At 37.1% G+C, this 16,418-nt stretch overlaps 1 protein-coding gene across 2 annotated transcripts in view; it reads left to right on the forward strand.

Annotated features, from left to right (window-relative positions):
• LOC101900716 (septin-1) overlaps nt 1-16,418 on the forward strand; it is a 30,534-nt gene that overhangs the window by 9,534 nt on the left and 4,582 nt on the right. Inside the window, exons 1-3 of one of the 2 annotated variants that reach the window (XM_005180416.4) lie at nt 14,700-14,720; nt 14,847-15,298; nt 15,374-15,739. In XM_005180416.4, coding sequence (XP_005180473.1) covers nt 14,715-14,720; nt 14,847-15,298; nt 15,374-15,739 — 824 coding nt within the window. In that variant the 5' untranslated portion in view covers nt 14,700-14,714. Of the gene's footprint in view, nt 1-14,699; nt 14,721-14,846; nt 15,299-15,373; nt 15,740-16,418 lie in introns of those variants that run through there. The other variant, XM_005180415.4, reaches the window with a different exon arrangement.

Consider the following 16,418-nt stretch of genomic DNA (forward strand, 5'->3'; position numbering starts at 1 on the left):
TTGAGTTCTGGTGTCCAACCGAATGTGCACATTTTTAGCTGACCTCTTTGGCAAGTAAAATATATAATACAATAAAACAATAATTTTGTTTGTTTACAAACTGAAAAAATTAAACTTTCGGCAAAGCGAAGCAACTCTTTAGCTCTTTTGAGTCTATATTCTTTCTGTTGCGGTGTAAGTTCTTGCACTTTTTGGAAGAATGGCCAACTAAATTGGGTCAGCTTGTTTTGTGGTTCTCCATATCCGGTTGGTTCTTTTGTTAAATTTTCTAAAGATTGTGGTTTCTACATTTGAAGCAGTATTGAGATTCTGAATTTAGGGCTCATCTTAATTTTCTTCAAGATAGATGGGTACTTTTTGACGAATGATTCTATAACCACCAAGGCAAATAACCTCAATATTCTCAATTTCTTGGCACTTTAGACAAAAAAAGAACCTAGTGAGAATTTCGATTGTAAATTGTGGATATGTTGTTACTCACAGCAGTTAGTAGTTCGCAACATAATTGGCTTCTAAGAACTTTTTAGACTTCGCCCTTAAGGATTGCATTTGAAAGCGTTCGGTTTGTGTTTCATAATGTAGCGCGCAATTTATATATACCGCGCAAGAATAGGTAGATTCGCTAAACTAATTTCTTCTGCTGGCTCCCCTTTTATACATTTATCTAGTATCAGATAGATTACTTATGCACCTTTCGTCATCCCAGATTCTAAAGTGTTTTTTTTTTGGACTTGCCTTCAACAACACAAAATACTCCTACTACAAAGTAAAAGCCACATGATTGTTGTCTGCTTTTATTACAACCCCACCCCGTGGTGACAATCATTTTGTTTTTCACACAAAAAGAAACCCTTTTTTTGCAAAATTTTAATTTAACTGACAAACAGACGGACACTGTCGCTTTTAGCACATTCATGCCTGTTTTGTTCCGCTGTTTGTTTTTTTCTGTTACAACATTTTCACCCCGCCCCGAATTGATGTTGGTCTTCTGATGCAAATAAAACACATAAACGTAAGTCTTATGACCGAACGTGTTGTGTTCCATAGACGATGATGGGTCGGTCTCTGCTGCATGAGACTGACGTTCTTGTCATTCTTTTGCATATCCAATCATTATGTAAATACAAACATTGACACTTTCTGACTGTCTCCTTTTTTTGTTGTTTTTATTATTACGTTCTTTTTTCAACGTCTAGGGATTTCGTAAAAGGGTTGGTTTATGTTGGTGCGGTTACTATGGAAAATGTTGCGGTTCAAGAGGTGCAATAACCTGGTGTTATGTTGTTTGCTGAAATTTAATTACCATTTTCAAGAGGACATAAATAAAGGGTTGTAAAAAATAAATAATTTCTTAAAGCCAAATTAATTTTCTTCAATTAGAAAAATTTTTGTAAAGTTTTAAGCGATTTGTTGTGAGATTTTATAACAGATTTGGAAATTTTCAAGGCCTTCCCTGGACAATTTACATCTGGCTCATAATGAGGATACGGAACAGGTATACAGTATTTTTCATTATTTGCCAAATGGAATATTGCGATATATTGAGCTTACGAGCCATATTTCGGCCACTGCGACGCGGGTTTCGATCAAGTCGCTTCTTTACTTTTCGAACCATTTCTGATGTGTTACTGCTTTCGTCCGTCCACTTCCTTGACGTCGAGCTACCAGTATCACGGTAACTTGTGGTTTTCCAGCCAAATATAAAGAAATCACACATCACGCTTGAAAATTCTCATCAAAATGCTTTGGTACGCTTGTAAACTGGAATAATTTTAACAGCTTTCGGACGAGTGGCTTAGAAATGGCAGCAGTTTGAAGTTGATTACAGTTTTTTCATCTAACCCTGTATATTAAATCGCATTTTACTGGAAATTACTACCTATTTGCTGCGAAATTAATAGCCCGATTTTACCAACATTTGGCCTGACGTCTCAAAATATGTAGTCAGAGTAGCTTAAAATTATCAGCGAAACTGTTGATATTTTCCCCCCCATTCACATTAGGCATGGCACTTTCTTCATCGTCCCCGGGAGGAAAGTAAATCCAAAATTAAACTGAACTGCATTTTTTAATGTCGTGACCGCCGCCTAAAATGATCGAGCAAAGTGGCTCACATTCTTTTCACTGCGCAGACATAAACAAAATTTTAATAAAAAAAGAAAAACTTTTATTAACAATTGAAAGTTATGTTCAAAACGTAATGTTTGTGTGCCTAGCATTTCAATTGAAATTATTACTGTTGTTGTTGTTTTGAATTCTCTTCTTGCTCGCGTCGTTGCCCAAAACACAACGCAGATCGAAACACTCGGGCGATAAAGACCGACTTTCTATTGTTTGGGTGGTTCCATCAATACTAAGTGGTGATGGTACTACATAATCGGCACAATTTTTTTTTTATTGCCGATGTTGTTATTATTTTTGTTTTGTATTTTTGAACAAAGAATTACAACAACAGAAATGTGTACACAAATATAATTGACTGATTGCCGTCTGTCCGTCTGGAAAATTTCATTTTTGTGAGTTGGGGGAAGCCATGACACACACACACACAAACACAATACGCCAAATCACTTCAGATTCTTTTTTTGTTTAATTTTTATTTAAATTGTGGTACCCAAAAAGAGCCATGAATCAATTAATACCACAACAACAAGAGCCAAAGCGAAGCATACCATCATTCAGTATGGTAGCAAGACTAGCAGCAGCGGCAGCGTTTTAATGATGCCATCATAATTTACGCTAGCATTTGGCGATAAAAGAAGACAACAAACGCCAGACAAAGGCAGTAGTCTACTACCAGAGGAGAGTAGTGCCTATCTTGTTGCATCCATGCACCCATTCATTCATTGAATCGTGCTTTAGGATTCTTCCACATTCTTCCCCCCTTCATTCGATTTTCATGCATGTTTCGTTTGAATTGAATTCGGTTGAAAACGGTTGATGTCGAATTACTTTGCGGGCCAAGCTTTTAAATTTCCATTTGAGGGTGGTGGAGAATACTTGACTTGGCTGCTATTGATTTAGATAAAATCTAACGCCATGTCTGGTCCTTTTTTTCTGCCTGAGATATGATGGAGTTTAAATGGTATTGCAGTATTCAATTGGAGAAACATTATTCCTCCTCACAGTTGTTCAATTTTTGAAAAAAAAATATCTGATAAACATTTTCTAATTTATTGTTGTTATTTTTTGGCCAATGATTATTTCTATGGTTTGTGTGTTTTAGCTTCTTGACCTTAGGTTTTATATACAAATTAAAACAAAATTATTTTATTTTGTATTTTATTCCCGACGTTTCGTCGCTGTTTTGGCGACTTCTTCTGGGGAATTCGTCTATTTAAATAAATCAAAAATTAACATTTCAATTTCATATTAATTCACAAGATGGGATAAACTTACAATATAATTTTTAAGACGAGTTTACATAGAACATATAATAAACTACACTACTTAAAAATTAGTATCACAGTTTTTACTTTATTGCCACTCCATAGCACGAACTTAAGATACTGACAACATAAGTTCGTGCTATGGAGTGGCAATAAAGTAAAAACTGTGATACTAATTTTTAAGTAGTGTAGTTTATTATATGTTCTATGTAAACTCGTCTTAAAAATTATATTGTAAGTTTATCCCATCTTGTGAATTAATATGAAATTGAAATGTTAATTTTTGATTTATTTAAATAGACGAATTCCCCAGAAGAAGTCGCCAAAACAGCGACGAAACGTCGGGAATAAAATACAAAATAAAATAATTTTGTTTTAATTTGTATATAAAACCTAAGGTCAAGAAGCTAAAACACACAAACCATTTTCTAATTTATTTATGGCGCCAGCTGGCTTCAACGTGAAGCTGGGTTCCACGAAACGAATTGACTCAATAGAATAGAACGTTTTTGGTCAGATGATTGTGACGAAATAGGCCAGCATAGCTTTTTAGATTTTGAAATTTATTTGTCCATACCTTACCAGTGTGTTGCGCTTGTCCTGGGGGGAGAAGAAGAAGAGTCCAACGATTTTTATGAGAGGCCAATGTCACACGCGAGTGCAAAATTCTTGCGAGCAGAAGTGCTCGAAAAGTACGAGTTGTACAAGAAGTTATTCAAGTGGCGCAGTAGTGTTCCCGCTCGAATTAAAGCATTTCTGTGCTCTGATTTATATACCCTACGCCACACTATGGTACAAGTAATTCGTCAATATTCGTCAGAGACAATATAATCATGATAAGTGTACAAATCTAAGTCGATTCAACGATGAACGATGTCCGTTTGACTGTTTTTCCGTCAGCCCACATTATTTGACGCATTATTTATATTCTATCTTGCATAGCATCAAATTTTAGAATAAGTTAACACGCTGCTCGAATGTTGCTCTGCGGCCCATTCCCGGCGAAGCCCTTGCTTGAGGTAATGGATACTTTGGTATTTTTTAGTGCCAACCTTGCTTTTCACATTACTCCAGTCCAATTACTACCAATCCAACGGATTGGTATTCGGAAATTTTGGTGGCCCTTGTGCGCTGGAAATGAAGCTCATTTTGTAACCATTCTTGGGTGGCGCGTGCTGATTGCGATGGTGCTGAGTCCTGTTGGAATGTCCAAGGTCTGCGAACAAAATGTTTGCGCACCCAAGAATTTATTACACCCTTCAGAATATTTTCCCAATAATATTCGGCATTTATTCTGATGCCACGATCGATTAATACGAGCGGAGAGCGACCATCGGCTGTTAAGGTGGCCCACACCATCACCATGGCCGGTGCTTGAGTTCTGGTGGCAAACCGAAGGTGCACATTTTCAGCTGAACTCTTTGGCAAGTAAACACGATCATTTTGTTTGTTTACAAACTGCTGGACAACGAATGTTTTCTCATCGGAGAAAATCAAATTCGGCAGTTCACCACTTTCGGCCAAGCGAAGCAACTCTTTAGCTCTTTTGAGTCTGTTGCGGTGTAAGTTCTTGCACTTTTTGGAATTTCAATGGCTCTACCCCGAGCTCATTTTTCAATATTTGCCGAATGGAATATTGCGATATGTTAAGCTCACGAGCCATTTCTCGGCCACTGCGACGCGGGTTTCGATCAAGTCGCTTCTATAGTTTTCAAACGATTTCTGCTGATGTTGCTTTTTTCTTCCGTCCACTTCGTTGAAGTAAGGCTACGCTACTAGTATCACGGTAACGAGCGATGGTATGAGACACAAAAGATTTTTTCACATTTAAATGCTGCAGTGCTCTAACGATTGCCACTTGTAGTTTTCCAGGCAAATATAAAGAAATCATACTATCACGCTTGAATTCCATCACGAACGCCTTTTTTTAGAAAATTCTCACAAAAATGCTTTGTACGCTTGTAAATAATATAATGATCTGTCACTGGAATAATTTTAACAGCTGTGTTTCATCTGACCCTGTAAATATGTTTTCTTTAGCTAATGGTGGAGAGTATCAAAGTTCAGTCCAGCCGAACTTAATGTTATATCTGAACATTGATTCCGGTTGAGACAAAATTGTGAACAGTTCATTGAACCCCAACTCAAAATTTTGATATAGTTCCTATGTATGTCGTCTACGTCCGATTTCAGTACATTGTACACCCAGCGTGCAATACCTGCCCAAATACAATAGTTTTGGTGCACGACCGAATGCAGTCCATAGAAAAAATTGGTAAAAATTTATTTAGATATAGCTATGGCTGTCATACGTATTCTTCACTCGATTTAGTATTAAGCCCTCAAAGCCGTAATATGCACTTATTTATAGCAATGAAATGATTTAGCCAAATTTTGTCGATATTTGTTCAGATTTAGATACAGCTCCTTACATATTGTCTAATCTGGTTTAATTTTGGATCTTACTACCTTGACCTTTTACGGTTCATCACACTAAATATTGTAAAGATATACAACGCGCTGAATTTACCAAACTTATGGCAGAAATGAAGCCTACGTTGACACAATTACAAGATATTCAATATTATTTCCGATATTTTTATAAGATCAAATGTTCCAATAAACTTGCTGACTGAAATTGTTTCCACAAACTTCTTGTCTTGCGGTATGTTTTTAAGTTGAAAAATTCATAACGGTCTTGAAGCTGTCAATGAACTCTTTGCCATGATTTTAAAAGACCCACAGCCATGTTTGGCCACTAAAGTTTCTTTTTTGTTGCGCTTCACTTGTTCTTAATTATTAACAACGAACCAAAAAAATGTGTTGTTTTTTATCTTCTTCCATTATTAGTAATTTGCAATTATGTGCTGGTATGTGCATGTTTTCACCACCACTTCTCTTGTGCCTGCCTCCCTCCCACTCTTCGGGTTTGTATAATTTTGGTAACCATCTACATGGAAAGGTGTAGGAAACCAATACGGGCTGATATATTTGGTGTGCAATTTTGCTGATAGACAATTTTTCAAAGTTTGTTTATTTTGTGCCTACCCTAAGTTCTCCACTTCCATGTTAACGGCATTTGTAAACATTGACTTGTTATTTTCTGGGCTATTGATTTATAATGACATTATTGTTGTTTTTAGTTATTCCAGTTCATGTTTTCATCTACGAACCCTTAAATGTGTAACAAAATTGTGTTAGACAAAAAAATCAATATTGATTTGTTCCCATTTCTCATGGGAATTACACACAGACATATATATTTATATATATATCTTGGCAATTAGTTTGTAGCTGAAATCAATTTTATTGCAATTTTGCTGTTACTGGCATTGAAAAACAATTTATTTGCTGATCGATTTTCAAACAAAGCCATAGTCGAGAAATAATAAAACATATTTTTTCCGTTTGACACAGCTGTGAAATGAAGTGCAATCATCACACGTACTTTCATACATACATACAAATCAGTTTTTGAAGCTCGATTGAGCTTTGCATCGAAACACATTTAAAATTGATATGCACTATATAATATTTTCAATGGTGCGCGATATCTGTAGAATTTAAGTCGTCTAACAAGTCAGAAATCAGAAAATAAACCTCCATTGAATCATTTTTCTTAAAAAAGTCCGTGATTTTTTGATACAGTGAGTTCCGTTGGAAAAGCAGATTAGTCACTGTGCTACCCCTTATTAAAATTATATCAAATATGGCAATTTAGTTAATAAATATTTTTGTTATCAGTTAAAGACAGCTTTAGGCCTGAGGTTTCTGAAAATGTTTGCCAAGATCGGTAGGAATTTTGACTTGATATGTGTATTTTTAAGTGGGTTCAGCGGACAACCTAATGGCTGGTATACTACTAACAAACATTCCTTAAATTCTTTAGAATTTTGTGTATCTGTTCGGGTTCATAAGGTCGACGTATCAAGTCTTCTCTATTTAATGACATGTTAAAAGCAAAGGATATAGGCGCATCATTTTTCTTATTACGTTTATAAAAATGTTGCAACAACCATCACATTTTCTGTTTGAATTCTGGTAATCCGGTTTTAGCTCCAGGTTCAAAAATTCGGTAACTTTCACGGTCTGTAATCAAAGATCTTCTGTAGTTAGTGGGGTAGGTTAGGCAGGGAAATTAAAGAGGTATAGCATATTGTACGGGCCGCAGATCTTCGTTAATTCTAGCCCAATACGAATTGATACGAAGACACCATCATGAACGTAATTGCGTCAAAACTATCCTAGTTTGTCAGCTGCTATGGATAGGCGATGGACTCCGAGGACGACATTCTAACTGTAATTGTTGATGGCATCTGTGAAGGGGGTGTCCAAAACTGTTCTTTAACCTTTTCGGAATTCCTCGCCCTCCAGACAGACTGCATAGAGATCATAACGTATACGAGATTGTAAGACCATGGTGTCGGGCCCTGGTGTTGATGACATGTGTAGGGTTGAACACTTATTTCGCTGAGCTTGCCTCCCACTTCCACACGAGGAATCATGAAAAGTAGAAACAAAGTCCTCAATGAAAGTGAAGAATAAATGAAAAGTAGGAACAAAATCTTCAAAGCGCTAGCCGGCAGCACTTAGAAGAGGAGAGAGGAAGGAGACCTTGTGGTGCTACGCAGTGGAAGAACATGTAGACCTGCCAGAATGTAGCACTGACATCTGCGACAGAGTGCCTTCTCATGACACCAGTGTATCATCCACATGAGGAGCCGAAAATTCTTCCCGTACGTCTGCCATGCTTTCGTTGCAGTACCTGCTTCGGTCTTATCGTGGGAGTCATTCAAACCATCGTATGTTGGATAAAACTCTTCCACCCAGGCGTGTCAAGAAGGACATACATGATCTATATAGGGAGGTTACAGTACCTGCTTCGGTGTTATCGGTGTATGTTGTGGAGGAGACAAAGGTGTGTCAAGAAGGAACTACATGATCTTTACAGGGAGACCCAACGCTAAAAGAGTGAAACTCTAGATCAGCCTATCAGGGTGGTCTGAATGACATTCACACTGACACAGTCACAGATGTCAGCCTTTCAGGCAGGTCTGAGTGGAATTCATATTGACGCAGTCACAGTTGTCATCAATAAATACAAGTGGTGACAAGTTTTAAAATTAACAAGTTAAAAAGCAGTAAGTTCGGCCGGGCCGAACTTTTAATACCCTCCACCATTTGCAACGAATTTGGAAATTTTTAAAAAATAAAATCCTTAAAAAATTCTTTTAAAATTTAAAAAAAAACCGAATATAGCCGTTATATTGGAGTCTATACGACGTGGACATACATAGGCATTGTTTGTCATAAGCCATTACCATATTCAAATTCGAAACTTGAAATAAACGGTGAATAATGTAGCTAAAATCATCAAAATATCGTATATAAGGAGGTGCCGTTAAATTGGAGCTGTGCGAAGACCTGGACCAGCGTAGACAATTGTCTGTCACAGGCTGTAGCATCCATTTCGAACTTCAAATACCACATCTCAAACAATTTCGGTGGGTATTGTACCTAAAATCGTAAAAATACCGAATATAGGGAGGTACTGATATATGGGGCCTATACGAAGACCTGGGCCCGCACAGACAATTTTCTGTCACAGACTGTAGTTCGCATAACGAACTTCAAATACCAATTTTGAAACAGTTCCGGTGAATAATGTCGCTAAAATCATCAAAATACCGAATATAGGGAGGTACCGTTATATGAGGGCTATATGAAAACGTGGACCTGCATGACCCATTTACGAACTTAACCTGCCTACTGGAAAAATAAACATGTGTGCAAAATTTTAGCCATCTACCTCAATTCATTCGAAAGATAGCGTGATTACAACAGACAGACAGACGGACAGAAAGACAGACAGAAAGACGGACATCGCTAAATCGACTTAGAATTTTACGCTGATCAAGAATATATATACTTTGTTGGGTCTGACATGAGTATTTCAAGGAGTTACAAACTGAATGACAAAGTTAATATACCCTCCATAGTATGGTGAAGGGTATAAAAATGTTGCTCCAATTTTTTTTCGCCGAAATAGAAGTAATGAAATATTAATATTTTTTTTTTTTATAAAAAGAAATGTGTTTGGCAGCAAAAGAAGAGAGCAGGGGGTCCTTACCATAGCCTCTTGCAAATACATCTTAAGTGTACCTATTGTGTTTTTCCTCACTGCATATTTCCATTTCCACTAACAGAACATTTTTTTACTGTTCAGAGCAAAAAGGGTAACTGTGGCATACCTAAGCCGATTATCAACTTAGCCATATTATTCAAGGGCACAAGGTGGATTAACTGTAGCATTTTTTCCTCCTGTCTTAGAACGTACATTCATACACTTATTTTAAATTTTATTTCACACGTAAAACAATATTTGTATTACATTATTTTTCAAGATAAATATATATTTTAAAAATTTCCCTCACAACTCACTCATGTACAAATATCTAAGACGATTTAAAAAATAATTGAATTAACCTTTGGTTAATTTACATTTGTAATGTGACATTAAACATTTTTTAAACCCATTTCAATTGCTAATGCGATTAATGCACCACCAATGACTACCCACAACTGCTGCTTTGTATCAGGTTAAATTTTTCCAACCAAAAAAAAAAAAGGGAAGGAATTCTCATTGCTGTTTGATAATGATCGACAAAAGCTATAGCAAATCGTTCTATATTTGCATGTTGTCTATATTAAACGTCTTGGGGTTATCCTTCTCTAAGATATTCATTCATTCATACGTTCAATGTATGCCTTAATTTTGTTTTCGATTAACATTTATGATTATTCATTCATTTCAAAGTTGTTATTACTACGAACGAAATGACTCATTAAAAAAACTAAACGGATGGATTTTATCTTGAAATATTGAGCAATGTGGCACCATAGAACAGTGGGTAATATTAATGCGATTTATATTCAAAATAAAAGGAAAAAGGGGGGAATGGAATTTCAATTGAAAAAGGGGAAAATATGGAAATTATATATACAAAATCTATTGGAAATTAAATACAAGTATTTTTTAAAAAGTTATAATAAAAATTTAGTCAGAAAGGTAAAACAAATAAGAGGAAATTATTTATTACAAAAAATATCAGCAATTTTTATTTTACAAATATATAGTAAAATGTACCAAAAAATTCAATTTGAAAAATGGAAATAACTAAGTAAATTATACATAAAAACTATTGAAATATATATTCCAAATTTTCAGTAAATGTACAGAAAAATCGAAGGAGGGAGGACATCTCGTATATTGAATATATACGATTTCTAACTCCACAGTCATATTTGTAACTCTGCCATTAGTTAGATTCTTTTAGATCACTGTCAGTCATCTGTATGACGGAACCACTTGTTCGCTTAGAACGCATCTCCCTCTAAATCATTCACGAACATCTAAGTTATAAATTATAAGACAAAGAACAAAAAAAGCTTGAAATGAAATTAATTGAAAATGCAAACCAAAAGTCGTCGTAATAGTGTCATATTAAAATGTGTGTCACATAAAAACGGTATAAACATTTCAATTGCTCATAATTTCTGAGAAGGTAATAGAATAGACACCAGCACGAAGTACAATAGTGTAAATTTATTGTCATAGTAGAATGATTGAAGTGGAAAAAAATTGGAAAATAATGGGCGGAGTTCTTTGAAATACACAAAGCGGGAAGAAAAGTTTTTCATTATCTGAGTCGGATTATGCTGACCGTTGGTCTGACTATGTATTTTTGCAGGCATATTACACGTAGCATGTGTAAAAGTTGCTTAAGATCTGTGAATGCTTCAAATTTGAATATAACTCCAATATATATATCTTTATCGATTTCACGTTTATTTATGCGCTGAATGCATAAAATTAGTCAAATAGAATAGATTTAAAAAAAAAACTGCAACAAAGTCAAACGACATAATTTTTACATTTTTTTTAATTTTATGTCGGAAATAGCATCAAATTTTAGAATAAGTTTAGATTTGTTCGAATTGGTCGCCTTTGGCACGAATTATGGCCTTCAAACGCCCAATGAAACCGTCACACGCTGCCCGAATGTTGCTCTGCGGTATTTTGGCCCATTCCCAGCAAAGCGCTTGCTTGAGGTGATCAACACTTTGGTATTTTTTAGTGCCAACCTTGCTTTCCAAAATACTCCAGACACAATAGTCCAACGGATTGGTATCCGGAGATTTTAGTGGCCATTGTGCGCTGGAAATGAAACGAGGAACCTCATTTTGTAACCATTGTTGAGTGGCGCGTGCTGAGTGCTATGGTGCTGAGTCCTGTTGGGAATGTCAAAGGTCTGCGACCAAAATGTTTGCGTGCCCAAGGCTTTAAACACCCTTCAGAATATTTTAGCGATAATATTCGACATTTATTCTGATGTCACGGTCGATTAATACGAGCGGAGAGTGAATATCGGCTGTTATGGCGGCCCTCATCATCACCATGGCCGACGCTTGAGTTCTGGTGGCCAATCGAAGGTGCATATTTTCACCTGACCTCTTTGGCAAATAAACACGATCATTTTGTTTGTTTACAAACTGCTGGACAACGAATGTTTTCTCATCGGAGAAAACCAAATTCGGCACTTCACCACTTTCGGCCAAGCGAAGCAACTCTTTAGCTCTTTTGAGTCTGTTTTCTTCCTGTTGCGGTGTAAGTTTAAGAGTACATCCCAATCTGCACTCGACAGTGTACTCAACTGAAAAACCCTTAAGTCTTTTTGTAGAGTAGCCGGCTGGTAGATGTGCCCTGCGGCTCAATGAACTAGGTCAATGGCGCAGTCAGTCCTTTGGACACTCTGTCATTCTTAAGTTTGCGGAGAACATAGGAATTCGGGCCATAACCAGTGATTATATATCACCTAGGCAAAGTTTGGAATCACTGGAAATCTATATACCCAACAGGGACACCTGGACACGGAACACTCCACCTTTTAACGGTATAGCTGTCCATCTTTCCATCTTTGAACCATCGGTATGTTCAAAGATGGAAAGTGAAATGGAAGCTGGGATCCTCTTTGAATACCTGAATATCCGGAGATCTGTTAAATTAAGCAACGAGTGCAGTGTTTTTCAGGCAGAAATCTTTGCTATCAGGAAAGTCAAGGAGCTGCAGGAAAAAAAATCAATGAGCTGGATGGACCGGTGACTATATATGTCGATAGTCAGGCGGCCTTTAATGCTCTTAATGCTTCTCACAATCAAATCTCTGGCTGTTCTGGAATGCAGAAATGCTCTGGAAAATTTTAAGTCGTTTGTCAAACTTTGTTGGGTCTATGGTCATTGTAACATAACGGTGACTATATATGTCGATAGTCAAGCGGCACTGAAGGCCTTAAGTTCCTTTACTATCAAGTCTGGGCTGTTTTGAACTGCAGGGAAGCCTTGCTGTTTTGAACTGCAGGGACATCCCAGGTAACGAGACTGCAGACGAAATGCCCAGACTAGGATCCGAATCAACTAAGTACACAATTGAAGTACACAACTCGGTTAAACCACCACTGTGCCATTTCCTACAGGTGATTCACAGATATTACTGGACAAATGGCAAATGGACAAAAATGGCTGGACGAAATGAAATGCACCATCTCCAAAAGAATCTGGCCCACACTCTTAGAGAAGAGAACAAGGCCGCTGATGTCATTGTCAAAACCTGATTTAAAACTTGTCGTGGGTATTATCACAGGTCATTGTAAGGTGAGGGCTATGACCTCGAAATGGGACAGCGACGACATTGACTACTGTAGGATCTGTCAATATGAAGAAGAAATCGAGACTGCCGAACACTTGCTCTGCCACTGCCCAGCACTCATTAATGAGAGACACAGGCTAGTGGGAGAACTAGTGTCACATGATCTGTCTTCTTTTTCTAACACTGACCCTATAGTAATCCTTCAATTAGCCAGAAGATTCAAGTGGCTAAAGGCGACACGGCAAACTCCTCAGCCGTAGATCACACTCTACAACCTTATCTCTTATCTACCAACCACTTTTTCCTCTTTTCTTAACATTCTTCTGGGATGAACACAATGGACTTATAGGTCTCCGAGTGGAGCGGTTGCCATATGGTAACCGCGCGTCCTTTAACCTAACCTAACATAACTGGCAATGAAACAGCAGATGAAATGGTACTGGAAACAGTAGATCTAGAGATCGACAGCTCATAGAAGCCACCATTATGTCACTTCTTCCAAGTATTACACAAGCACTACCTTGGGAAATTCAATCAGAACTGGCTTATTGGAAGGGGATGTAATGTCTCTTCTTTACAATAAAATTTGATCTTCATACTCAGCTACAAGTCTTAATAATAAATTTTAGTATTGTCTTATTTATATTTTAATATTAGTTATTCGTAGCGCAGCATTCTTTTCTTTACAAAAGCGTGGATCTTTATTCTGTTTGATGATATGGAGTGGGAGTAGTTGTTTTAAAACCAATTTTTCAAACTTCTACAAATTCGTTTGGAATTTTAAATATTTGTTGTTAAAATCAAAAACTCGGACACTGTTTTTGGTTTTCTTCCTCTTCATTTTTTCGCCTTTGCCTTCCTTTTTTTTTAAAACAATACTCTCAATTATGGTCATACAACTACTAGTTGTCGTCTGCGAACATACATACATATACGTTGGTGATGATGTCGATGATGCGTCTTGCGATGATATTCTTAAGACCTGCTCTTGTTTTGATTTCCATACCAAGCACAAATTGAAAAGCGCACGTACGCATAGGCATTCACTGCCGCCTCAGTCATTCAAAAAATAAAGATAACAAGAAGAAACAGCTTGATAGGAGAATGAGGAAAATCATTACAATCATTACATTTGAGTTTGCCAGTGAAACGTCATTTACACTTGAGTTTTGCTTTGACGTTCTTCGGTGGCAGCTAGGGAAGTAAGCTTGTTGTAGCAGTTTACAACAGAGTGCCCACCACAACCAATGCACTATTGCATACGCAGTGTGGCCACAAAAGCCGCCACCAAAAGAACCATAACCACATGTGGGGAATACATACAACGCAGACGAACCAATACTCATTCTTCCACCAAACAGCACTTTACTCTCATACTCGCTCGCTCGCTCGCCACAAGTAAGCAATTCTTCTGCGATGACGATATACATTTGAAGTGGCATCACGTTTCTTTGCATTTTTCATATTTGTTCGAACAGCAGTCGTGTGTGTGTGTAAGGGGGAACTGCATTTAAACGGCAGCAGCAACAACAACTGCAAAGCACGGGTGTGTCTCCATCATCACCTGCCTGGGTTTCCGTACGAGCAGTAGAAATTGATATTGCTATTTGCATTGTGCCATGAAGGTGCATACCACCCAACACATTTTTTTCTCTCCACCTCCCTCCCTCCCTCCCTCCCTCCCTCCCTCCCTCTCTTCTAAGCCCCACACCATGAATTCTCATAATTTTTCTTAATTTCTTTCTTTGCAGTTTTCCAGCATTGAAACTCCCGGCTATGTGGGTTTTGCCAATCTACCCAATCAGGTGCACCGCAAATCAGTGAAAAAAGGCTTTGAATTCACTCTTATGGTTGTGGGCGAATCTGGTTTGGGCAAGTCAACACTGGTCAACAGTTTGTTTCTCACAGATCTATATCCGGAACGCATTATACCCGATGCCGTGGAGAAACAAAAGCAAACCGTCAAATTGGAGGCCTCCACTGTGGAGATTGAGGAACGTGGTGTCAAATTGCGTTTAACGGTTGTGGACACACCCGGTTTCGGTGATGCCATCGATAACTCGGATAGTTTTAGTGCCATTTTGGAATACATCGATGAACAGTATGAACGTTTCCTGCGCGATGAAAGTGGTTTGAATCGTCGCAATATTGTCGACAATCGCATACATTGTTGTTTTTATTTTATATCACCATTTGGCCATGGGTAAGTGGAATAGTAGTAATACGCAATAGGCATATGTATGATATACCATTTATTGTTGTTGTTTTTGTATTTCAGTTTGAAACCCCTCGATGTGGAATTCATGAAAAAACTGCATTCCAAAGTCAATATTGTGCCTGTGATTGCCAAAGCCGATTGCCTTACGAAAAAGGAAATTCTGCGTTTAAAGTGTCGCATTATGCAAGAAATTGAAGACCATGGCATCAAAATCTATCCCTTGCCCGATTGTGACTCCGACGAGGATGAAGACTACAAGGAACAGGTGAAACAATTAAAAGCAGCAGTGCCATTTGCCGTCTGCGGTGCCAATACTTTACTGGAGGTGAAGGGTAAAAAAGTTCGAGGACGTTTATATCCCTGGGGTGTTGTTGAAGTGGAAAATCCCGAACACTGCGATTTTATTAAGCTGAGGACCATGCTGATGTAAGTATAATGTTAATGCAAGGCATTTGTAGAAATAAGTTGTTGGGGGACAAGAGTTGGAAATGTTCATCATTACGTTGTATGATTTGCCATAAAAATGTATCCAATAAAGAAGAAGTTTGTTTGAAATTATGAAATTTCATCATATTTTGGATCATGATAATTGGTTGTGAATTGAAGAAAGACATGAAACAGGATTAGTCTGCCAGACATTCTAAAGATTGATATTTAAAACGGGATCATAAATCCTCTCAAAATCGAAAAGGAATTATAATGGATATGTTTTGGTACATCTATATATTTATTTCAAACTTTTTCCTAGTAATTCAGGGATTTCGAAACATTAATATCGTAATTTGAGAATTCCATTTTTGGTCCAATATATTCATTCATTTCGCTTGAATGCAAAAATTATAATATTTTGTTTCGAATTTCGAAAGGAAAAATTCGAAATTTAAGTGAGATAATTTAAATTTCTGATAAAACATTTTGATAAAAATAAAAAATTGAAGTTCAGTACAAATAGTTCAGATGAAATGTAACGAGCTAGAAATTTCAATTGATTGACAAATTGAATTTTCAAATTATAATTAAAATGTTTCGACCTACTCCATAAAATGTTGTGGTTGTTTTTTGGTATCTAGTCTAGTGTTTTGTAACATTCCTCCAAATTATCCTC

Source organism: Musca domestica, unplaced genomic scaffold (assembly GCF_030504385.1).
Source record: "Musca domestica strain aabys unplaced genomic scaffold, Musca_domestica.polishedcontigs.V.1.1 13, whole genome shotgun sequence".
Classification (NCBI taxonomy): Eukaryota; Metazoa; Arthropoda; class Insecta; order Diptera; family Muscidae; genus Musca; species Musca domestica.